The sequence below is a fragment of the Egretta garzetta genome, unplaced genomic scaffold, assembly GCF_000687185.1.
Source record: "Egretta garzetta isolate BGI_Z169 unplaced genomic scaffold, ASM68718v1 scaffold27, whole genome shotgun sequence".
In the NCBI taxonomy this organism is placed as follows: Eukaryota; Metazoa; Chordata; class Aves; order Pelecaniformes; family Ardeidae; genus Egretta; species Egretta garzetta.
The window spans coordinates 723,164-747,640 of record NW_009260400.1 but is presented as its reverse complement, the minus strand read 5'-3'; the positions used below and the strand labels follow the sequence as shown (position 1 = coordinate 747,640).

The 24,477-nt window shown below is 40.3% G+C and overlaps 1 protein-coding gene across 1 annotated transcript in view; it reads left to right on the top strand.

Annotated features, from left to right (window-relative positions):
* Nucleotides 1-23,912, top strand: part of CBFB (core-binding factor subunit beta) — a 44,679-nt gene extending 20,767 nt beyond the window's left edge. Inside the window, exons 3-5 of the mRNA XM_009643255.2 lie at nt 3,143-3,259; nt 9,012-9,138; nt 21,780-23,912. Coding sequence (XP_009641550.2) covers nt 3,143-3,259; nt 9,012-9,138; nt 21,780-21,802 — 267 coding nt within the window. The 3' untranslated portion in view covers nt 21,803-23,912. The remainder of the gene's footprint in view (nt 1-3,142; nt 3,260-9,011; nt 9,139-21,779) is intronic.
* The last annotated feature ends 565 nt before the right edge of the window (nt 23,913-24,477 follow it).

Here is a 24,477-nt window from a genome sequence, read left to right as displayed (position 1 = left end):
AACCTTGAAAGAGTTATTCTGACAAAGACATCCTTTTATCTACTTTCAATCAAATTGTATAGCTTGGTGATATTAAGGGGGGAAGTTGGTGTCTTTGTTGAAATAACGTGGCTTTTGCCTTTGCGTTCTTACTGTCACTGTCTTGAGGTGACTTTCAGAATGGAGAATTCTGAAAGTTCTTAAAAGACAACTTTGTGCGGGCTTTTGAGGTGCCGTAACAGATCATGTGCTCATAGAGGAGCAGTAATGTATTAATAATTCTGTTAAGTTCGGAAATTGAAAGGGAACCAGCATGGCTTTATCTGAAAAGAAGGAAATATGTGGTTAAACGGTTTTGGCTACAGTCTTAGGTGGTTTCCATTCTCCAGAAAGAGGAGAGGGAGGAAAAGGAGTCTAAATTCCCTTCTCTAAAATAAAGGAAAGTCCACCAGTATGCTTTATTGTGTGTTTTAATGAGAGAAAAGTTCCTGCATAAGCGCATGTGGTTTCAATATGAATTACACTAAATTCAAATGATTACACAATAATTTCAAAACTCAAATATCCTGCTGAGGAATTCATCCTTTCCGAGGTGAAAAATGTTTATTATCTGAGTTTTGAAGACCTGCTGAATCCAGTGGTGCGAGGCTGTACGGGCTCTGATTCAGGAGCAAGGGCAGAGCGCTTTATCTCGAAAGGTCAGGCTGCCTGCCAGCGGGTTGCAAGCTGCTCTTGTCGGCAGCTCGGCTGTCGGTCAGCGTGCTGAGGGCAGATAGCAGGCATCAGTCATCACATCGGCTGTCGACTCCTTTCCCTCTTCCCCTTTTGACTTCTGAAGGCTTCCACAGAGTTTCCAGCGCTGCTCAGGCTTCCAGGTGATGCGGAAGGCATTGACTGCATTTGAATGGCCGAGCCCTTGGCCGCTGTGTCTGAGCTGCCTGTTGCTTTGCACTAAGCTACCAAGTTTGCACGTGATGCACTGGCAGCTGCAGCGGCCAAGGCAATTGAACGGCCACCGAAATGAGGCAGTTAGTGGCAGCGTGATATTCCTAGTCACAGAGACAAAAAATAATCTCGTTCTGGACAACTGGAAAAGCTAGATTTTTGTCATCTCTGGGATGTCCTGTGCAACTTTTGATTTTATTTTTTTTTCCAGGCTTTTCTTGCAGGCCGGAAGGACAGGGGAGGCTCGGTGAAATGTAAACCCAAAATGAAGATCAGCAAAGCGCCTCTTTGCTTCTGCAAAAAGTAGCTAGCATTAGAGTACAGACTGTTTCATCTTCACAGAACCATAGGTTTTTTTTTTCCCCCTTTTGAATTATTCTGCATTCTTCTGAAAAGAGAATGAGTTCTGATTCTAATAGCCTCTAACTGTTTTTCACTTCTAAACCAATTAAATGCATCTATTAAATTGATGGTGCGTACTTCATTTATTACTGGTGAGATGAATGAGCGAAGGCTGTGTTGAAAGGGAGTAATGTTGTATTTTGTGTGTCTGAAATGATTAATCTCGAAATGAGGGCTGTGGGAGGTGGTTTCCTGGTAGTCCACATCTTACTCATGCTGGTTCTGACGCCTCTGCTCGCAAAGGCTGTTGGCTGGTAGATCTGCACCCTGCATCACGGAAGACCTGGGTGTGATGGCTTGCATAGCTGCTCTGTGAATACAGGACAGAAAAACCAGTCTGTGCTCTTCTTAGTGGAGACCTGGTGGTAGGAGAGCTGGTACAAAGAAGATAGCTTGATAACTTCTGTTTCTTGGTTACTGAGCTACGGCATACTGTGCTAATGAAAACTTCTGGAGCCTATGACTTCATACTGAAGTGTGATAAGTTGTAAAAACGAGGCTCGGTGATCAAATACGTGTTTTCTTTGGCAAATAACATTACTTGTTTGTCAGTTGGTTTCATGTTATTTGTTGCCCTTCTTCCACTTGCGGATTGCCTTTCATGTTGCTCAGTGCTTAATTTTACCAGGCTTCCCTTACTTCTGTACCTCCTGTAACTCTGTGCCTTTCCCTTTTCTGCTTGAGTGATCTGAGCTGAGAAGTGTGGCACTGAGCAGGTAGGCGCACAGTCTTTGAAATGCGCTAAACGTCAATTATACTTTAATGAGGATTTGCCAGAGGATGAAGTTAGAACTATTAGAGGAGCTGCTGTGTGAAAATTTCCCCTACCTAGCTGGGTCACTCCTAAAGACCAAAAAGACTCGACAGGATTTTGAATGTCTAGTCAGTCTTCAAATCTGAAGTGAGTGCATGGTTTACCCCTCTGGCAAGCTTCAGTATCATGAGGGGTTTGACTTGATAATTTTGCCCTTTTTTTAAGGCTGATGTCATTAAATAAAGGGTGTCAACCTCCTTTAGTGTTTTATTTGCTTTTTAAATTTCCTGTGTGGAGATCAATCTCTGGCCTTTAGAAGGGGAAATACTTCTGCTTTAAATCACTGTATCATCTACCGTTATCTAGATGTAGGGCCTTCGGCTGATGCTTTATTCCTTGCTGCAGTACAAGGCGCCGTGCGCGTTGATGCTGTGGATGGGTTTTGATCATCTGGTGTTGCTTCTTTGGAAAAGCCCCCTGCAAATGCTAGAGTAGACACAGGAAGACCTTCTTATTTATTAGTGTGGTGTATCTATCGTGTTTTGCTAAACTCTGACTAGTTGGTAAGTTTGAGGAGGACTGAAGCTGATGTTTGTTCTTTGTTGAAAGAGCTGGTGTATTGGGGTAAAATACAGTGCTGCTTGGGAGTAGGAAAGCATGTGTGTGTTTAACCTTTTAAACGTGCTCTAAAGGATCCTCCCTGTCTGGCAGCGTGCCACTTCTTGTGACACGAAGGTAAGCTGACAAGAAAAACAGTTACTTGAACTGAAAGCAGTTACAGAGTTCTAACCAAATCCCAGTGCACACCAGTTTATAAAATGAGAACACAGCTTAAATTTATTCCATCCAGTACAGTAGGCAAAAGTTACAGCACTCACTTGATTAAAACGAGGTCTTGGAAAGGAGGCAGGAGAAGCTGTTAAGTGGAGTCTCATGTTACCGGCTGGTTTGGATGTTCTTCTAAGAATACATATAGAAGCTTCCTGCATCGGTATTTTCATTGTGCAGGCATGTCTGTAAATGCTTTCAAATTCATAGCATGTGGTTTTGCTTTTATTTCAGGTGTACTTGAAGGCACCTATGATTCTCAACGGTGTCTGTGTAATCTGGAAAGGCTGGATAGATCTACAGAGACTGGATGGTATGGGCTGCCTGGAATTTGATGAGGAGAGAGCACAGGTAAGACAGTCTGCCCATGGCTACTGTGCCTTAGACATTTGTTTGTCCTTCTGGAAGGAAAAACGCAGTCAGGTAGCAATCACACATTCTCACTTGCTTGTTTTCTGTCTTCACTTTGAGTGGAAATTCCAAAGGAAATTTGCAGTATGGAAGTTCAGAAATAGGTGGTTGTAGCTAAACTAGTGTTTTAATTAGATCAAAATATTAGGGGCAGGAATCATCTGCAGTTTACAGCTTTGTGGGTGACTTAACATGGTTATTACGCTTCAGAGTAGTAAATCTTAAAGTATTTGAGAAGCTATGTCTGTAACTTGAAACAATTTAACCAGCAGGCCTACTATAGCTGTGTATTTTAAGGTGGTTTTTGTAAGTAGCTTTTTGTTTTATTATATATGGGGGGTGTGAATAGGGTTTTTCCATTGTTCTCTTAACAGCAGTAGACTCTTTGCTCTGTTAAGGTATGGCAGCTTTTTAGAAACGTACCTCCTATCTACCTACTTCCTACCGCCAAAGTGACTGTCTAGCAGTTGAATCTTTGGACATGCACAAGAACAGAGTAAACGCAGAGGAAATGACTCTTTAAGTGCACATCACGTATATAAGTTTCACTTACACAGCTGTAGTGTTTCTTAATTTAGTCAGACTCGAGACAGAGCTTTGCTTTTGAGATATAGCTTGGTAACAAAGATACTTAACTGATATTAAAAGCACCAGGTTTATGTGGGCTTCCACGCAGATCACCTGTCTCTGCGGTGGGCAGTAAATTGGATGTAACTCTCGTAACTGATGTTACTACAACTTTACAATCTGTATTTTATGGTGAACTCAGCAGTTCATTTCTGTAGTTTGATAGTTTAGAAATGTTAGAACTGTATGAAGGCATGGTCCAGAGGGCTTCTGAATACAAGGGTTTGTTAAGCATGCAGACAAAAGAAGGGTGAGCAATTTCCTGCAGCCTGTTTTTCCCTCCCCACGTTCTGTATTGGTACTCCAGCAAATGATTCTTAATAATGTAATCTGTACCTGTATATAGCCATTTTCTCCTAACTTTTCTCTGAAGACTACTTCTTTTACCCAGGGCCATCGTGACTTCCCCTAACTTTTCTGACACTTGAGTCATTTACTTTGAGCCGTTGTTCAGTGTTTTCATAAATGGTAACTCTGTCTTTTTCATCTTGATGGCATAATAGAATGGGAGCTTGCTTTATCTCCTTCCTTTTGTTCCCTTAAACTTGGGGGCCCAAAACAACTCGCTCAATAATTGGACTGATTTGTGTGACACCGGTGATGCCCTTTGTCTTTGTTACACCTCATGTGTTTTAGACATACAGGTGATGTTTTGCAAAAACTTACTATAGTGTCATACAAAATGTTTGCTTTTCCAAATTACCTTTACTTTTACTTTATGCCCCTCTTCCCCCCTCAGTGAGGTACAAAGTCTGCTGGGGGATTGCTTCTGGCAGTCGTGCACTGGAGCTGAGTTAAATAAGGATACATTTTCTCTTTCCACTGTGTGCCCCTCGTTCACAGCCCTCACTTCCTTGCAGCTTCCCTTTTAGTCGTTCTGCAGCCACAGTTGGTCACTACTTGACAGGGAGGAAGCCTTTAGTTCCACCTAAATGCAAAGAGTGTTCCTCTACTCCAGGCGTGCAGAACTGGAGGGCGTATTGGTTAATTTGTGTTCAAGAGCTGGAAGTATTCAAATTTTATATGGCAATTTGTATGGCAAGCTTTGTGGTGCCTTGCCTCTCCCTATGTAAAGAAACCAATTTGCAGATAATTGAGATCATCTTATTGTGACTGTGTTCTGGGTTAAATCAAAATACTCAAAACAGTGTCTTTGAAATAGTTACAGCCCTGCATGCTTTCTTCAGGTTACCTAGAAAGGGAGGGTATTCTATTTTGAGAGTAGTCCTGCCAACTTTTGTTAATCCACCAGAAAAGCCACAGAACCAAGCTTTTACTTGAATGCTACTATTTGCTGTGGCATTAGCTTCTTCCAAAGCTGGGTGTCGGCATTTGAGCTTGCTAAATTCCTGTTGCAGCAGTGTGTTCCTTGGGAAGAGAGTAACTGCCGTAGGCTCTGCTGATGAGATGGCCTTTAGACTGTAAGGGCTGACAGAGCAAGGCCAAATGTAGACCCCTGAGGATTGTGCAAGACAAATCCCGAGATTCTTGATCTATGACAGTAAAGGTTGATATGGGATGCTCAGTCACATGACTTCTGGACTGAGAGGAGACTGATCTGAACATGCGCTCAGAAGGAGATAGTGTCAGTGTTCTCCAAAACTGGATAGTTCCTGAAAAAAGTGGGCATCCTTCCAAAAAGGAGGGTGGTCAGGTGGGTTCAATTTTTCTTTTGAATTTCCCCATAAGTATTTTTGCACGCTCTTTGATTATTTCAGCTTCCCGATGCGTATGCACTAACTACACTTAAGAATTCCTTTTTGCTGTCTTCAGAAAGTATTTGTGCGCTGAGCATGCAATTAATTATTTTTTTATTTTTATGAGGGAATGTATGCACGCTCTCAGGTGTTGGTGCTTTCTTGAGTTTTGAGTACAGGGTGCTGAGCTGGAAGTATTGCGCAGTGTGGATCTACAGAGATACATTTGCACCCAGTTATAGGTGTAATTTGTTTTCAGTTTGTGTGCGTCTTGGCAATTACAAGGAGGTTATTGGTCATCTTATTTGCTACAGGAGTAGGGGTACTGAAGAGTTACTGGTGTCGTAAGGCTCTGTACAGGCACAGAGGAGTAGCTGCACTCAATGTTGCATTGTGGGTTTTATGTATGCATTTGATATATTGTAAACATTTGGGCAGTCTTTTACATTCTTCAGTTTCCTTTCTCATGTATCTTCCATTTTGCTTCCTTTTTAAAAACTGTTTTAATATTGCTAGTGGCAACTGACCTAACTGCTCACTTTGATCCTAAAATAACACTGAGGGCAGAAGGGGTTTAAGTGCCTGATACAGTGCAGTGTGGTGCCTCTGGTATAAGAGGTCCTGTTGGCATTCACCCCCATACGCAACCCTTGCTCCTGTTTTCTGGAAGGCCTGCCTTATACAGATGTAATGCTCTTGCATTTTCCTGTCTCTTACTGCTTCTTACTAACAAACGCTGGGATTGGATACAATTTTTGCTTGCTGCCATGCTTTGGAAATGATAGTATCCTTCACCAGGTCAAAAAATATTTTAGGAAAAAAAACCCACCTGTGTAACAATAAAGTACTTTAAATTTAAAGCTAGTGTTCTTTCTATTTAATTCACAGTCTATTAATCTCTTCCTGCCAAGCAGCCTTACTTGTTGTTACTGGAGGCCCTGATTCAGCTGCTTGTTCAGACTTCGCAGTGGTCTAACACACATAAAGCTCTATGTACGTGCTTGAATGTCTTCCCCATTTGGGGCTGAAACTTCCCTGGATTTGGTATTTATCTTGAGCGTCATTAAAAGACTGTTCCTGTCTTCCGTACTTACTTATCTCTTCTGTTCTTGCTGTGTAGATTCGGTAGTTGTAAATGGTTGCTCATAAAAATCTTTTCCTACCAGGCTGCTGGGGAAGGGGGTGTGTTTAAGCTTCTCTTTTGTGCTTTTTGTTTTTTCTGGGTTGGGGGGTTTGTTTTGTTCTGTTCTCATGTTGATACGGCTTGTGTTTTGCTTATTCTTCTTTTTCTTAGTGGATTCATACCAGGAACATTTTTGCTGATTAAAGCTAAGATGGATAACTCGGCAGCTGAATTCCCTGGTCTATAATGACTAGGTTTGAGTGACACTTGAAAAAAAAACTTGTTAAATTCCTATTGGACAAGATCCTGAGATGTTTGTTAACTTTTGTTACAACACATCACCAGGATTAGAGCAGAATTATTTTTTTTTACTTAAAAAAATATGTTCTGATGCTTTTCCCCCCACTTTCTCAGAGATCAGTAAGCCAGTGTTTCAGCTGTCAACACGTGTTCATTCTGGATGTCAACATACTGATTCTTCTTTTCTGAATTTCCAGTTTGGTTTCTTTCGGTTATGACTGTTTCTTTAAAATATTCTGGCTGAGGCTGTATGTTAGCCTTTTATTTCACAACCGCTTTAAATGATGGTAAAATGCAAAAATCTTTTCTAAAAAAAAAAATCTGCTTTCATTTAAGTCTGTTCAAAAAAAAAAAAGAGGGTAATAAAGACATACATAGCTCTTGTGAAGTAGGAATAAGGCAGCTTTTCTGTAGTCATCTGGGAGACAAGCTTATCTATTTTATCTCTCTCCTTCTGCATTATTAAGAACAAACTTTCTTTCCACTGTCTGACTTTGGTTGCTATGCATTGCACAAACTTAAGATAGCTATAAAAGGCCAAATTCTACTTTTAAAAATAGTAGGTAGTGTTAAAATGTTATCTTACTGGCAGCTTTAAACATTGCCTTTCAAACACAGCTTTCTGGGGACCTGGCTGTGCGGAGTTACTGATTGGCAGATGTTTGTATTTAACTGTGTTAGGCCACGAGGGGCACTCATTCACATCATTTCACAAAGTAGCTTCAGGGTGCACGGTTGTGCCGATGGCAAAAAAAGCAATTTAGCATTCTCTCAGACTAGAGATGCTTTATCTTAAATTAAAAAATTTATGCACTTAATCCCTTGGCATATTAAAATTTAGTTGGGTTCTCAACATGTTTTTGTCATCTTGACAGTCAAGGTTAGGATTTTTTTTTTTTTTTTTTTAATCTATTGACTTGAAAATAATGTTTATGCCGATGTGGGAGTCATAAGCAGAATTAGTAGTAGTTACAGCTGAGGAGTTAGAGCGGGGAGAAGCAACGCAGTTTATCCTGTACTGTTTTGTGGAACCTCTTTAGACTTGATTCCTCCATTCTGAATGTTTTAAGGGTCTGCTGGGGAAGAGAGCTATCTATTTGCATTCTGAGCAAAATACGTGCTAAAAGATCTCTCTAAGAGAAATAATTTGTCACCCAATTAATAATGGCTTACAGATGAATAACACTTTATTTAAAACCTTTTCTAACTGAAAAATACAATTCGAAGGATTTTTTGAGCGTTGATTTAGTATATCTATTTCTGTGCATCAGCCACTGTTGAAAACAAAATAAACAACGGGGCTGTTGAAAGCCTGCAGGTTTCTTCTGCATTGTATGTGAATGTGTATGAATTCATGGAGGAATAACTTCTGCTTTGCGCTTTCTTATGCATCTAAATTTAAATAATTTAAATGAGCCGTAAGGATTACTAATGTTCATGCTAATGCACCTTCAGCAACATTTGATAAAATGGAGGATTTCTTGGTTTGTAACTTAGATAATACTTTTTTTTAGATGGCAGAGAATTAATCTACCCTTATTTCTGTAATGATACTAGTGAACTCTGTCTGGATATACCTGCTAATACTGCCTTCAAAATTACTTTTATAAGGAGAATAAAATGTATTGCCTCTTTCATTAACTTTTGAGAATTCCTAGCTTTTAAAAAAAAAAAAGCACCTTTTTAAACTACTTTTGAAAAGCACTTCTCCTTTGAAAAGGTATTTTAGTAGTAGCTGTGTGTTGCAGCTTTGGTTCTCACTACTGCATTGATGAAGGTGAGTATCATTTCATTAACCTATATTGGCATTTGCTGGAACTCATCTGTGTTCTAGCAGATTGTGTAGGACGGTACTGGTCTGTGCTGCCTAATGCTCAAACAAAATGTGATCTGGTAGAAATGAGGGGCAGCCTTTTGTGTCACTCTGTGTTGTCTGGTTTGGTAGCAGGAGGATGCATTGGCACAACAAGCCTTTGAAGAAGCTCGGCGAAGAACTCGTGAATTCGAGGATAGAGACAGGTCTCATCGGGAGGAAATGGAGGTGAGGGTTTCACAGCTGCTGTCAGTAACTGGTTAGTACTTTCCCAAAACTTTAGATTGTTTCCATTTATTTGTCTGTTTGTACAATGTTGTGTGTTTTCTGTTCGCTGTTTGGTGTTGTCATGTAAAAATCGCAAAATGCATTGGTTTTAGCTCTCGTAAAATGAATTTCAAGTTTTTTGAAGTTTCGATAAGAATTCTCTGATTTTTATCCTTTTTTCCTTTCTGTAGATGGCCTTTTCTGTGGATACTTAAGCTGTAATGATACATTTGTTCAGAGCTGCCATCTCTCTCTCAAAGGACACTTCAATAGCAGAGAGAGGGATCTTTTGCCCCATGCGTTTCTCATGAACACAGGAAAGGCTTCGGGAGCTGTGAGCACATAATTTTGTAGCTCGCTATCCCATCCCATGTTGCAGGAAGCATTACTGGTGAATTTAGTCGGATGCCACAGTCTGCTTTCTTGTACAGGCTACTTTTATTTTCCTTTCACCTTTTTCTTGCCAGTGGGGAGTCTTATTTCACTGGTGTAGTTCCCCCTTACCTTGTTCTTTGCTTCTTTAGGGCCCCACAGTCTTGAATCTTTCTTGATGAGAGCAGAAATTACTGGGATCAAGAAAAGAGGAGCCAGAAAAGGGAATGGAAACCAGCTGCTCTGAGATGTCAGAAAGGCAAGAGCTGTACGAGGACGAGTAACGCGTAAGGAGAGTTGGCAAGTCAAGGCAGGCTGTAAGTCAGGCAGAGAATAGGGAGAAAGCAGAAAGACTTTGAATTTCTTTCCCTTACTGTTTCCTACTTCCTGCGTTGTCGGTACGGCCTGACTTTACTATAGTCAAATGTGATCAATCTGCTGCTTCTCAGGTTTTTAGAAAATTTGATTACTGTTATTGCTAAGCTACTTCTGGCATCCTTACTGATAACTGAGATGATTAGAAAGGCTTTCTTCCCTTCCAAGTACAAATGGAAGATGCTGAGCAGGAGAATGAGAGGGAAAAGGCAGATGCAGAGAATAATATCTCTTGCTTTGAAGGGCTGGCTGGTGTGTGTCTCCTTGCAAGCACCAATGTAGCCAGGTCAGATGTCTCAGCTGTAGCAGAGGTAAAATCCTTGCCTTGGAGGCCTAGCTGCCACTGGATTCTTGGAGCAACAGCTAGATTACCCGAATCATTCTGTGCCTGCCACAGCATAGCTGGAACCCGCTTGTAAGTTTAGTTCAAAAGGAAGGTAGAATTAATGAAGCTGTTCATGACTATCTGTGGCAGCCTGCCACAGTATTGAACAACAATTTTGACAACAACACTGGGAACTTTAAGCCTGGCCTCATGTCCTTGACCTCAATTTACTTTTCTTCATTTATTTTCCTTTACTGTGCCCTTCTTCCCCACTCCTTGTACTACAGAGAAGCAGCTGTGTGCTTACTGAACGCTGAAGGTTAAAAAAGGCTTCCTGAAACAACGTCTGGAGTTCTGCGAGGCTTACTCTTTCCTCTAAGTGCAGAAAACACTTATTGGCAGCTAGGATGTGCAAAACTCTTTCAATTAACAGTGAGATTGAGGTATACCGAGCATCTGGGGCTTCATGACAGACATCAAAATGTACGACACAAACACAAAAAGCAACATCCCTGGCCAGCTTCAGGAGCTGGATTTGGTAACTTCTGAAAAGACTCTTGCTTTTAATAAGACAGCAGGCATATGAAATTATGTCCTTAATAGCTCCTAGTACCTGTTTTCTCTTAAAACAACAACAGTTGTCGTCTCAGCTCTAAAGCACTGGCATAGATCACCTACAGAAAGGAAGAAAAGGAAAAATTACTGACTTGAAATATGTTTAAGCAAAATGAAAAACATTGTCAAAAGTACTTCAAACGTATGTGGCCTCAAATACAGGGTTTTAATAATTGCAATACATTTTGCTGTGCGTGCTTTATTTTTTTTATTTTACTGTACGTGTTTAATATGTATAACCAAGATACCTTTGCCTCAATTACTTGTAATTCTATAACTGGTTTTTACATTTCAGTTTTCATTTGTGTGTTTGGGGGAAGATGTCCTGGCCACACCTCTGGAATGTTTACAGATGAGCTTTTGCACTCTGAATCTTAGGATTGCATAAAAATAGGATCTTTTGGGGCGGGGCATGGAAGAGGGAGACTTACAATGCATTCCTAAGGAGGAATCAGGTTTCCAAACCATTCGTTGTTTCCCTGACTTTCACTTCAGTTGTATTCTAATGCAGCATTCAGGCAGAATCAAATTAACTTTAAGCAGTGAGCACTTAATGTAAGGTGCTCGGGGTCATCATATAGAATTCTCAGTAGAAAGTAATGCGTAAACATGCCTTCCCATGTTTGTTGTATTTATGGCCTGTATCGAATTTTCCAGTGCTCATATGCTCCGTTGGGTTGGAAATACGGTTTGTCAGTTGTACCCTTCAGACGATTGCGTTGCTGACAGCTATAAAAACGTTAGTCTAAGCTGTATTGTGCACTGTTTGTGTGATTTCAGGAGGTCAGATAGTGTCTTTGGTTGCATTACAGAGATGGTGCTTGAGGGCTTTACAGGGCAGCTGGAAAAGGTGGATTCCAAGTGTGCTGACTCAATTTTTCTGTATGTTACGCTACACACGGATGAAGATCCCCTCAATATAACCTTTTTAATATCATGTCTATATACCTTTCATCGTTCCTAAAACTTAAAATTTTTCTTCCCTGCTAAGCTTGGACAATAAAACTTGGAATCGCCAGACCTGGAACGGGATCTCATCAGTGTTAATGATTGTTTTAGGAATTGCAACACCGTATAAAATCAGGCTATTTCAGACAGTAGAATTACAGCTGAAATGCCTTTAATAGAGACCAGATTCTGCTTCAGTGGGGGAGGGAAGGGGAATCCTGCAATATTCCACTCACCCCTACCCAAACAGAGGCGCCAGCTCTTTGGAAACATTTATCCTTCCAAAGCCTGGCAGCATATGAAAATGATCAGATTCGGTTCTTTATTTATACAGCTTTCTGTGTAGAAAAGATTCCCTATTCTAAGTCTCTCTGTGGACTTCTAAAAACAAAGTGGCGTATCCTTGCGTAGGAATGACCAGCAAAGGTTGTTGAAAATGGTTACAATGGCTTGTGTGGGGCAGCTGGATATTAGAATGGGGAAGGTGGGGAAAAATAGCAAGTGCAATAATGACTTAGGAATAATCTCTATACTAATTTTCATTTTCAAGTGTCTTAAAAAAAACCCCAAACCAATAAAAAAAAAAACCAAAACCAAACTAAAAAACCCCTCGGAGTGCTCTCAGGTTGGTTTGCCTTTTGTTCATCACATAGCATCGCTTCCGTTGATGACTTCATTAGCACAACAGATCTTTATTTTAATGAACTGTATTCTTTGCATCTGGGGGCAGAATCAGTAGCGGTTTGTAGGTTGTGCTTGAATTTCTAGAAGTGATCATATATTTGTGCAATTATAGCCCTCCTCTAATGTAAATGGGGTGTGAATGGATTTAGGAATTTTCACGGAAGTTTTGAAGTGCCTCTGAGTTGAGCTGTGTTCTGTTATATTTTTAACATTGTTCCAGTTCTGAATACAAGACTCTTTGGGGGTTTTTTCTGTCGATTTACATAGCTTGGTCACATCAGATACCGCAAATCCTGCCTCACCATTCAGGATTCTTTGTTTTAAAGATGCTTTTGAAGTCAGTGAGTGTTTTTAATTAATGCCTTCAAAATTAATAACGTATTTCAATGGCTTTCACTTTTACAAAAAAATTGGAATGCTGAGACAGTAAATGTTTTATGATACACATGAAGAAAGGCCTTCTCCCCAGTTAAAGACTATTGTAAGAATAAATGATTTTATGAAGCTTCATAAATTTAGGAACACTGAGCTAATTGGCAAACTTGGGTTATTTAATGGCTTCATACAGGTCAAAGGCAAAGTTCTTTTTCTGTGAGCAAGTGCCACACCAAGGGCAACTTGGTCCAAGGCCCATTACTTTAAGGGTATTTGTACTTCGTGTTCAGTGTTCTGGCCCCAGTAGCACGACGCAAAAATAAAGAGGAGCAGTTATCTCGTGTGTTGCCACGTGCAGATCGCTTTTTGTGAAGGTTTGTTGTGTAGAGGCAGACTATTAACATCAAAACTGAAGCCATCCATTTGAGTGTTACTCTTGAGCTTAGCTAAGGATGTTCTACTGATTGCTTTACTTAAGGCTGGGTTGGGTCTCTTCGCAGTTTTCCAACATAGTTTGTTCAGCCAGCATGTTTGAAATGAACACAAAATAGAAAAATACATTTCCAATGTTGCTGCTGTGCACTTTATTTTAGCAACACTGAGTAAAGAGTCAGAGTGGTTTGCTCTTCCCTGAAACAGTCTAGTCTAGCAATCTGCCTGTTTGTGGTCTTGTGCTAAATATAAATTACATTAATGGCTAAGCAGAGCCATTTTAGGAAACTGCATGAAATTCCCATTTTAAAGACCTTCATTTTGCTGGGAGAAAAAAAGAACAACCTCCCTGTATTGCAACTCTTGTTTCTTCTGCTGGAAATCCTTCTCAATACAAACCACCAAATAACCCCATCAACCCCACCCTTTAAAAATTGCTACAGTAAAACGTTTACCTAAATTTTAAATACGCAGTCCTGCGCTAGGTTTCTACACATTTTCGCTGGTTATTGGGAATTGAGTTGAAAGAGGAGAGATGTATTTGATTTAATCATATTGAGTTGTCAACTCTTAGAAAACAGGATTTTGCTACAGAAATGTAAGCAGTTCACCGCTGAAACAAAATCAAGTCATAGGACTAACTTTCCTATTCTTCTAAGGTTCTAGACAGTGAAGTTATTCTCCCTTCTTGCTTTAAAAAAAAAAAGGCATTTAAGATGAAACTACTAGTGTAAATAAATGCTCTAATTACAAGTATTTTTGTCAAGTATAATTTGCTTCAGAAGAAAATTTAATATCCCAATAAGGTTTTTTTGGGGGTGTTTTTCCTCATCAAATTATCTGACTTTTTAAGGACTTTTTCCTCAAAAATTAACCTGGAATGAATGTGATTACTACTTATTGCATGTACTCCCCAAACTGACAATGATATAAAGGTAGTATAACCTTCCATACAGCTTTTTGAACGTGAAGTAAACCCAAACTGTTAATTCTTCGTATGCAGAGTGTAGCGCAGACTTGGTATATGTTTGTGTGTGTGTGTATATGAGCATATGTGTGTATGATCTGTTTCTGTTCAGGATGAATAGAACATAATTTCAAAAAAAGCATTGAAGTATGCATGTGAATACACGTTGCCTCAGAAGGTTCCGCAGTGCAAGTACAGCACAAATAGGCCAGGAACGTTATGACTAGGTTGTTTCACAAGAACTTTAAATGGCTAGCATTTGTGTGAAAGTGCTACGGAATGCATATATCAGAAAAACAATTTGTGCTCTGCAGAATCAATGCTGACTGTAGTACAGAGGAGATCAATCTTGCAAATCAGGGAATACTGTAATATAAGCGTCTTCTTTCAGTCAATGAAGGTTAGGAAGGGGCTGAGCAGCAGAGGAATACTGTCTGGAGGCAATCAATATTAATTATAAATTTATAACCTTTGTACCAGCCTTCAAACAATACTGTCTAAAAGGGAGCATTTCAAGCTTTTTTTTCCCCCTTGGAAGAGAAGTTTTCATACAAAAGTAAAAATTTTTAGCCTGTACTTGAAGCTCTTAAGAGCTCTACTCTTGCCATGCTTTCTCCTTTCTTGGCTTGCTGTTGCTTTAGTCCAGTTCCCAATACCGTGTGCCAGAATCTGTAGCTTCATGACAGCTTATAAACAAAGACGCAACTGTCACAAAGATTTTGGGCAAGGGAGCACATCGGGATTGGTAAGCAAATTACGTGGCTTGGCCTGGTCATGCTCTGTAGTGCCCTGGTGCTAGGAGAGCAGACTCAGCATATAACAAAATTGATGTGCATTTTTAGTGAAGAATACCCTGTTCCTAGGAAGTAGATCGTTGGTAGCTTGACGTGAAATCTTCACGGAGGTAGGTGCTAAATGATTTTTAGCTATGGCCTTTGTCAAGGAAATGTGCTTATTTTGACTTCCAGTGAGCTTAAAAAGCAGTGAAAGTGGATGTAGGAATAAAAAAGAGCATCGGGTATAGAGTTCATCGTGTTAATTGTTCTACAAGGACTTTAATCCAACATCCAGACCTTTTATCAAATTTGAGAGTCTGTTTTCCATTATTTGCATAATTAAAGTTGTGCTTGACATTATAATTAAGAAAAATCAAGGCTACTTCTTCCCAGGTTCAAGTGAAGAGGCAAGGTGATTGCAAAAGGGGTGTTATAGCCAGCAAACAAAGCAACTCCAGAGACTTGGATCTAGGCTACAAAGTCTCATGCCGATAGCTACACCCGCTAGGAATGCAGTAAGGATCATATCCCCTGCTGGCTGCCGGCAGCTTGTAGATGGAATATGTGGTGAGGATGGGGTCCCCTTGCTGCTGTTGCTAAAGTTACTCTGAGAAGTGAAGGTTGAGAGGGATAGTCTCTTTTTTTTGGAACCCCTGAGACCTGAGAGCATACGGGCTGTTTCATCAGGCTGTAACTGCAACCAAAGAAGTTCTGTTATATATAAGCTGCCGCTCCTGCTGTGTTGTAGTGGCCCAGTTCTGCTGACTTTTAATTCTGAGAAGGCTGAGTTTCCCCGCCCCTACTCTTCTATTGAGTAAGGATAATTGAAGTGGATGCACGGCCAGCATTTTAACCACGTTCAAATCTCTTCAGGAGAGTCTGTTATTAACCAGCAGCTCAGAGAAGAACTTCCAGTTTGTTGCTTTTCTTGATGTGGGTCTGCCTCAGTTAGCAGGGCTAATATGGGAGGTGTGCTTGATTCTAACGGGTCATTTTTCTCAGGATTGCTCTCTTTATTTCATGTTGGGTTTTTTTGTTTATGTTTTTTGGTTGGTTTGGTTTTTTTTTTTTTTTTTTTGTCCTGTGGTTGTATGCTTTTTAGAGAAGTATCTACAGTGTGTTCCCGGGGCTTTTTTTTTTCTTTTTAATCCTTTTCAGGAGGTTGACAGCCCTTCTAAGAGAATCCAAATGTTCACTGTTTAGTTTTTCATAACAGAGCCTGATTTTTCACTTATTTAGTAAATTATAGATGACAGATGCCAAGGCGCATAATGCATCTGCTCTGTCTGTTTCAGTCGTATGGAGTTGCCAGAATGCAATTAAAGAATTGCAGTGGAGTTGTCCACAGAGAGACTTTATTTTGGCTATTCTTTGTGACAGCCCTTCTTCAAATTATCTCCCTCGTCCTCCCCTCCTCTTCACCAGTGTCCTGAGTTATATATGCAGTGCATGTTGTTGTTCTTTTGACTTCCCTGCCTAGGATTCGGAGGTCCCAATTTTGCCTGCTGTTCTAAGTGATCCATCACAAGGGAGGGCAATCTTTCATGGCAACCCTGTCCGTCCTTACTAAATTTACCTCCTAACTTTGCCAGTTGCGCTTTCTCAGAGCTATCGTGTAAACCACACGGTGGGACTGTGTTATCTTTTCCGGATGAACTCGTGTGGTCAAAGGAGTTTGGTTTCCTTCGGTCTGTCGGAGGTCTCTGAACATGCACGGGAAGGGGTAGTTACAGCTCCTAAGCTAAGCCAGCTTAAGGGGTTTTATTGGCACTTTTGAAAGCACAATCAACTGCAGCACGTGTCAGGCTTGAGTGGCTGGAGGAGGATGGTGTCTGACTGTCGCAGCCGCTGGAGGAACCACGTGTGCCACCTTCCTTAATTGCTATTATTCTTAGTTCTGTTTTACTTAAGTGTCCCGGTAACAGTTGTAAATGCTCCAACACTATCCTTGTCCAAGAGTTGCAATTCTAATGATTTGATGACTTTAAGCTATCTACTTCATTAAGAATAAAATTGATATAACACAGATCTTACTGCATCATTCCCTCGATACAGCTTTTAGCCCATACCAGTTAGCCTGTATTTAGGCTTGGGAAAAGCTCAGAGATAACAGGGTTGAAGAGAGAATAGGTCTAAGAGCATTGCAGGGGATACTTTTTGCATTTGTTTACTCTCAAGTCAAAATGATTTTGAGTAACTCTTCTCATATTTGTTAGTGTGTTATTATCCCTATGGTATCAGCATGACGAGTTCAGCATGAATAAATCTAGAATAGCGTGTTACAGGAGGCTTTGAAATGTTTTTTTTCACCAGATACGTTCCTGCAATTCTTTCAGTTGGTCATCATACTGTCTCCGACGTTAGGAGGTTTTAAATAGCTTGCCGCCAGTTACAATTCCTTCCGTATTGCAGAAGACTTGCGTGGCTTCACATGCTGAAAGCTGAGTGCGAAGTATTTTGGGGTCTTGAAACTCCCTCTATGTGTCCATCGCATTAGCTATTCAGTTTTGGGACATTTGGAAGGAAACTGGCAGTGTTGGTTCATTTTTAAGAAAATTACAACAGTGGTGGGATCTGTGTACTATTTACAAGGGTTTTTTTCTCGCAAGCAAATATTTGTGATCCTTTCAATAAATAGCAGATGGATAATGCGGGAAGTAGTGCTCCTTCAAACTGAAGATCAGCGTTTCAAAAATGAAATATTTTTGAGATAAGATGAATAACGACTGTTTTCTCATGAGTCATTATGCGTGACTCATGGCAGGGTATTCCATTTCCCGGTGGCAAAGATAGATGCATCTTTCTTAACCGAAGCAAGTCTCCTTAATCTTTGAGAAGCTGAGCTCATTATTCACTGAGAGTAATTCTGATGCTTCTGTGTGGCGTCACAAGGTGGGCCTTTCAAAAGTTACAGCAAATACTGCAGTTGGGGGGATTGATTAGCTATGTTGACAGTATGAGACCCCAAACTGAGAGAATTCTGGCAATTGCCATTTTTACATCTGTAAAAGGGAACTTTTAGCTTCCTGTAATAGGCTGAGGAGAACTACCAGATACCTACCATACTGGCAGTCGCACTCCTTCTGCAAGAGAGTGTTAAGGATCTTGTGGCATTTCTTATGAAAGTTGGTTTTTTTGGTCCATTCTCTGGACAAAAATATCACTCAATGCCTGATGCTGTGCAGTATGCTTGCTGTCTACATAAAGGTGATTTCTCCTGTCCTCTACAAGTGTGTTTGATTTTTTTTTTTTTTTTAGATACATACATATATGGTGTTTTTACACCATTTTTCACCTTTTTACACCATTATTGGACATTAGGAAAAATTCCTTCCCTGCAAGGGCCGTCAGGCACTGGAAGGGGCTGCCCAGGGAAGGGGTTGATTCCCCATCCCTGGGGGGGGGATTTAGAAGCCAGGCAGACAAGGTGCTTAGGGCCAGGGTTTAGTGGTGGGATGGCAGGGTTAGGGGAACGGTTGGGCTTGGGAAGCTTAAAGGGCTTTTCTGACCTAAACAGTCCTATGATTCTATTCTATGATTTATTTTTTCCAGCATGCAAAGCACAGTTGTAGTAGTTTTGTACTGTGCACATGCGCCTTGGCAGGACGGTGGCTGATGGCATAAGCGTGTTTCACGTGTCTGTGTTCTTGCACAGCAGCACAGCACAAGTAAAGGAGGGTGTCTGAGCAAGACGAAGCTGTCATGCCAACGTGTTGCAGTTGCTTCTGTAGATCCCTGCTTACTGAAATGCAAAATTACACCTTTTATCCACATATACTAGTGTAAGATACTGTAATGACTGCTTTCTGTACATTTGAGGGTAATTTGTCATGCCTTTTGCATATCACTTGAAAGGGCAAATCTGGTAGTTGTTCAGTAGTGGCTTCTGCAAACTCTACAAGTAGCAATGAGGTCATGAATCATGTGAATTCTTTCATATGTTTTGAAAGAAAAGGCTACTTTAGGCAAAGCATAAATGCAACCATATGCCCGTACCTTGGAGTCTTCACTGAAAGTTGACAATAAAATTGTCGTGCGTGTGATTTGTTTTCTGAAGAAGGAACTCTGTTGCTTTTAGAGCAGTAGTAAAGCAGCAATTAACTTGCTGGCTTTTTCCAGTTAAGTGTAAAAATGTTTACTGGGTACAAGATTGGGAACTAGGTTGGTATAAGTAAGATTTTTGGTAACTCTTAAAAGACCGTGCATGCCTTTGTTTCCTTTTAGAAGAAAGAGGCAGCAGTTAAAACCAGAAGAAATCTTGTTACAGTCTGTGCAACAGGAGAAAAATGTGCAAAGTGGAAACGTTATCCTTTTGTTAACCTTAGTGCAACTCTTAAATTAGTGTGGAAGCATCTATTTAGAAGTGTTGAACAAGTATTTTGTATTAAGAAAAATCTTTACAGCATGTTTTACTCTTCCGTTGAAATAAAAAAAAGTGCGGGCTTTCCCTCATTAACTTTTCCACAGTGATCTTGATAGTTAAAGCTGAATGATCTGGCTTTTGGAAATAATGTGAAAATCTCCATTAAATGCCATCTCCCAGTTTTCTGCATCTCTACAAAGAGGGCAGTTCGCAAAAGTTGCTTCAAGGGGCTGAAAGGAATCCACCCTTTTAGCACTTGAAATCTTCAGTGCTGTGTGTGATTACAGCTGTTTGTTCTGAGGTGATTCCGCAGAAAGATTACTGAGAAATCTGTGGGTTTGCGCACCAGCAGTGATGTTGGTTGTTGTGTTCAGAGTTCTGCATGTCGGAAAAGCAGATTGTCACCTTCAGTCAGGGCATGACCAGTGCAGATAGAACAGGGCGAGAAGATCATCTCTCTCCTAAATATCTAAAAATGCAGCCGGCAACAGGACTGGATACATAAATGTGGTAGGTGGCAATCACGATATTTAAAATAGTGAGGGTGTTTCTAAAACAGTAATGGCAATGTGACCGCTAAAGAGAGCGCAGGAGGAAATTATCTTCTCTGGAAACATGGCTGATTGCTAGAGGGATTTATTGAATGAACCCTGCGTGCGTCAGAATGGGATCATTGCAAATGAAAGGACGGGGTAACTTTAAATCAGCATTTAAACAGGAGAAGGAAGCAACAGTTCTCTGTCTTGGGTGAAGCCAACCAGTTGCAGCAGGAGCATAAAATTAGGCAGACAAGAAGAATGGTAGGTAAGGGGGAAAGAAGCGAAGAGAGAAAGGAAAGTCTTAAATTGGAGGAAATGCTGTTGGCAGTACCTGCCAGGGGGTTTGGGAGTGGACGGGCTCTGCTCGCTTGCTGTTTCGGGTGGGAGCGTGCTGTGAGCCGGGGTAACTGCCGCGCTGGCGGGAAGGCTTCCTCTGTGTCAGTAAATATGACTCAGAAGAGCCCAGGGAACACCTAAGAGCCATGCTTGTGTCGCTGTTAGTCATGGTTTAGCTGAAGTACTCATATGGTTCAGCGTGATCGCGTAAACATGGTAAGTGCTTAAACTGCATGTTTCAGCGGTACAGCTGCCTGCATGCAGTCTGTTCCCGCCTCTCAACAAAACACAAGAAGCCTTTCAAAGAAGGGAAGCGGTCACTTGTTTTGCATTTTTTGGAAAATTTTTTTAAATTTTTTTTTAAGCGCTGAATGCAGCAGGGTATTGCAGCTGATGGAGCTGCACCGAATAATGCTTGTGTGTAGCGATGCCTTCTACCAGCTGACAATGTCGCCCTGATACTGTTTGGGTTGTGTGGTAGTTACAGGCCAAGGTGCCAGCTATTCACTCTGTAAATGTAAATAAAAGTATCGATACCAAAATCCCTTCAGAAACCAGCTAGCATATATTAGGTGTTCCCAGAATTGAAGTATCGCTTTAAAATTTGCAATGTATCAGTGTTTTTAAGTATTTACCTCCAGCATTTGTATGTGCCTGAATGTGTACAGGTAGAGAAAGTAGGCAGCAGTGTCTTTTATAATGACTAATGCTACTGTGAATGACTGTTCTTAATTTCCTCTTTAAAACACCATCAACTCAAACTGTTTAACTCAAATCATTTATTTAAAGGAGAACTTCAGTTACTTCTTTTTAATACAGGGGTGCAGTCATAAGTACCAGAGTTTTCTCGGGTTTTTTGTGCTATTGCTTAACTTCACAGGTGCACCAAAGGAAAAAAAAAAAAGTATGCTGCAGTGAACCTCCAACTTCTAACAAGTGCTAAAATGTGTGTCAGTCTATAGATTAAACTGTGCTGGTGTGTTACCATGTTAGAAGTGTCTTTATTCCAGAAAAAGCCAAAGTAAATGTTTCCCACTTAAAAATGCCGAGGGGCATTGGAAATGATGCAATGTAACTCTGCCATCTTGCATTTGTACCCTTTCTCCCCAAAATCTTGATCCTGAAAGCAGAAAAAGTTAACAGAAGGGAATTTCTCACAGGAAAGAGAGTGCATTTTGGAAGGGAAGACACAAAATTGTTGCCTAAGTGTTTGGGAAGTCTCTTACTGATGTTTCAGGCTGAGTGTGCACGTGCGTGTGTGCATGCTCGCTCCTGGGAGTTCCAGCCCGGCCTGCTCCCAGGCTGGATGGAGATCCAAGATCCCTGTTGGTTTGGGGGGATTACTGAATTGAGGGGGAAAGAGAACTATTTTGATGTTAAAAATGAATTTTTTGGTTACTGTTTGAAATGTAAAGTTTCTGCTGTGGGGTTATGGTCTTAGTCCTGCGCTTAAGAAATTAACTAAACTGATAACTTTAAATAATTTCTTTTTTTTTTTGATTGTAAATACTTGTTTCTTAATGCAGGCAAGAAGACAACAAGACCCTAGTCCTGGATCTAACCTAGGAAGTGGCGACGATCTCAAACTACGTTAATCAACAGCAGCAGGCGTACCATGGGTCTGCACACGTGCATTGCTTCTACTTGGCAAAGGATTTAATAAAAGACCAGAAACTGTGATAACTGGGTATACTATGGTCTGTTTCCTGACCTGCGGCAGTCAAAATCACCATGAACTGCCATGGTTTGCACTATGTTTATGTTACAATACCTGCATTTCTCATTTTAAGCATGTAGCCAGTGGCAATTTGAAATTTTGTTTTTTCTATGCAAACTTATTTTTGTTGGCACTATTTTAGTGAAATGGAAACTTATGCAGCTATAAAACCATTTTTTTTCTCAACTGTAATAAAAATTGTCACTTAAAAATAGGTCAAGATATTGCAGATTTAAAACTTCTTTTTTTGTTGTTTTTATTATTTTTTTTGTAAACTGCTGGAAGCCAATGCATTCCGAGCTTAATTTTTTTAATATGGGCTTTTGGAATTTTGATTGTCCTTACTGTGCTCCTGCTTTATTTTAGACACGCATTCTTATCTTTCCTTCAGTTTTCTTTTTTTTTTCTTCTAAATTTGCAAGACCTTCTTAAAACTGCTGACATTATTTTGCGTTATTTCCAAGCTAAACCCAGTGAATCAGAGCTGTTGGAATCAGTTCTCAAACTTTGTGGGTTTGCGAACATTACAGTTGCAGTATTCTTTTAACTGCTAGCAATTCATTGGTTCCACTTTTTAAATGATAAAATCTTACCAAAAAAAAATATATTTTCATGCATTAATGCGTTCTGCCCCAGTATCTGTCTTAGATTTTATTCTGTACCAAGTGAGTTGGGGTGGTTGTTACACCCCTGTATATAGTACTTCACTGAAACTCGTAGGAAGTCGCAGGCTGGCTTCTGTTTTATTCAGGGATTTTTTTAAATAGTTCTTAAAAAGGGATACTGCAACTCTACAGCCAGATTCAACAGCATGTTAAACTGGGAACAAAAGTGATGGGCTGCCAAGGTGATACGTATTCAATCATGTTTAAGATAGCTGCTTTAAGTATATTTTATCTCTTAGGCTTTTTGTAAAGTTGTGCTGAATGGCGAAAAGCTGAGATGAGGTTGTGCGCAGAAGATCTCGTACTGTGCATAGGACACTTCTATTAAATCTTACGCAAATCAAGACTACGTTGCAGCATATATTGCGTTTTCTAACAGGGTAAGATTGGGGATGAGTTAATCTGTGAATTATCTCGTTCGATCTGGGGTGATGGTGAATGGACTTGTTCCAGATTTTTCATTGCATCCAATATTTGAAGAAAATTGATTGGGAATGTGATGTCATTTGGCTTTGTTAAAATGTGGTGCTTCCTGTACAGCCTGATTAATTAAAATGGCACTTAAATACCTTTTTCTTTTTTTTTAAAGTAGGTGATCCAATTTCAGTATTTTATGAATCATTTTGAAGGTAGAAACTCTGTGTGCTGAGAACAGTTAAATCGCTCTTAAGTTCTGTAATTAGGATAATTACATTCCTTATTAATGGCAAAACAATTGATGCAAAAGAGGTCTTGCAAAAATGTAAGCAGATGTCAATGTGAAGGAGAATCTTTGTATGTTGATAATATGAGTATTTAACAGTCACTTAAAAATGTTGATAACTGTAAACTGTGAGAATGTCATCAAATAGAAATATTTTGATACTTCAATTTAAATATGGCTCACCTGAAAGAGAACCTTTTTCACTCTGCAGCCACGTATTCCTCTTGCTCTTCTTCCCCCAAAGAAATCATTTTTTCTAAAGTGTTTCTGCAGTGAGTTATTTAAAGGACACACGCACGCCTCCACACGCATCCCTAGCCTTGGGTCTTCTCCGCCACCTGTGTATTTTTGATGGAATAGTCTGAAGATTTATTTTAAAAGGTTTTCCTGACGTTTCAGACGGTGGTTTTAAACCATAAGTACACAGGAAATGATGCTATCAGATATTAATGTTGCTATCTTTGTGTAAATACTGAACTTTACCTATCATCATTTAGCATTCTGCTGCTTTTGATATCTTAATGCTGGCATTAAGATCACAAGCCCTTCCCCTCTGCTGGTTAGCGCAGACTTTTTAAAGTGCATTTTAAGTTATTGATGCAATTTGATATTTTTCATAATTTCTATTTAAACTGAAGTTGCATCATCTTTCTTGAATTCATCTCCTGTAAGAGTTGCCTTAAGCTACGAGATTGCTTTTGCTACTTTTTGTGTTGTACGTTTTAACTTTCATAATAAACTTCTGTGTAGTGAAAAGCGAGTTGCTGTAGATTGATTTCTGACCTCCTGGGGGTCCATGCCACCCTGTTACAGCGTGGCTGTGGGGTAAATTGCCAACCTGCTGCCGGTGCGAGCCTGCCTGGGTGTCCATGGTTAAAGCAACAGTGACATCCAGTGGTCACTTAACCAACCTGAACCCCCCCCTCTGAGTTTTGGGGACTGGCCGGCGGTGCGTACGGCTTTTCATAAACGGGCATACATTGGGGAAAACGTGGATTTTGCTGCCCTAAAACTCTTGTGGTTTTTTATAACCGCTGCGCCCTGCTTACTTGGAAAGCATTTTTCCACTTGAGCAACCCTAAGACATCATCTTTTAGCCCCATTGCGTTCCAGCAGTTGTGCACACCTGTGGAAGAGCG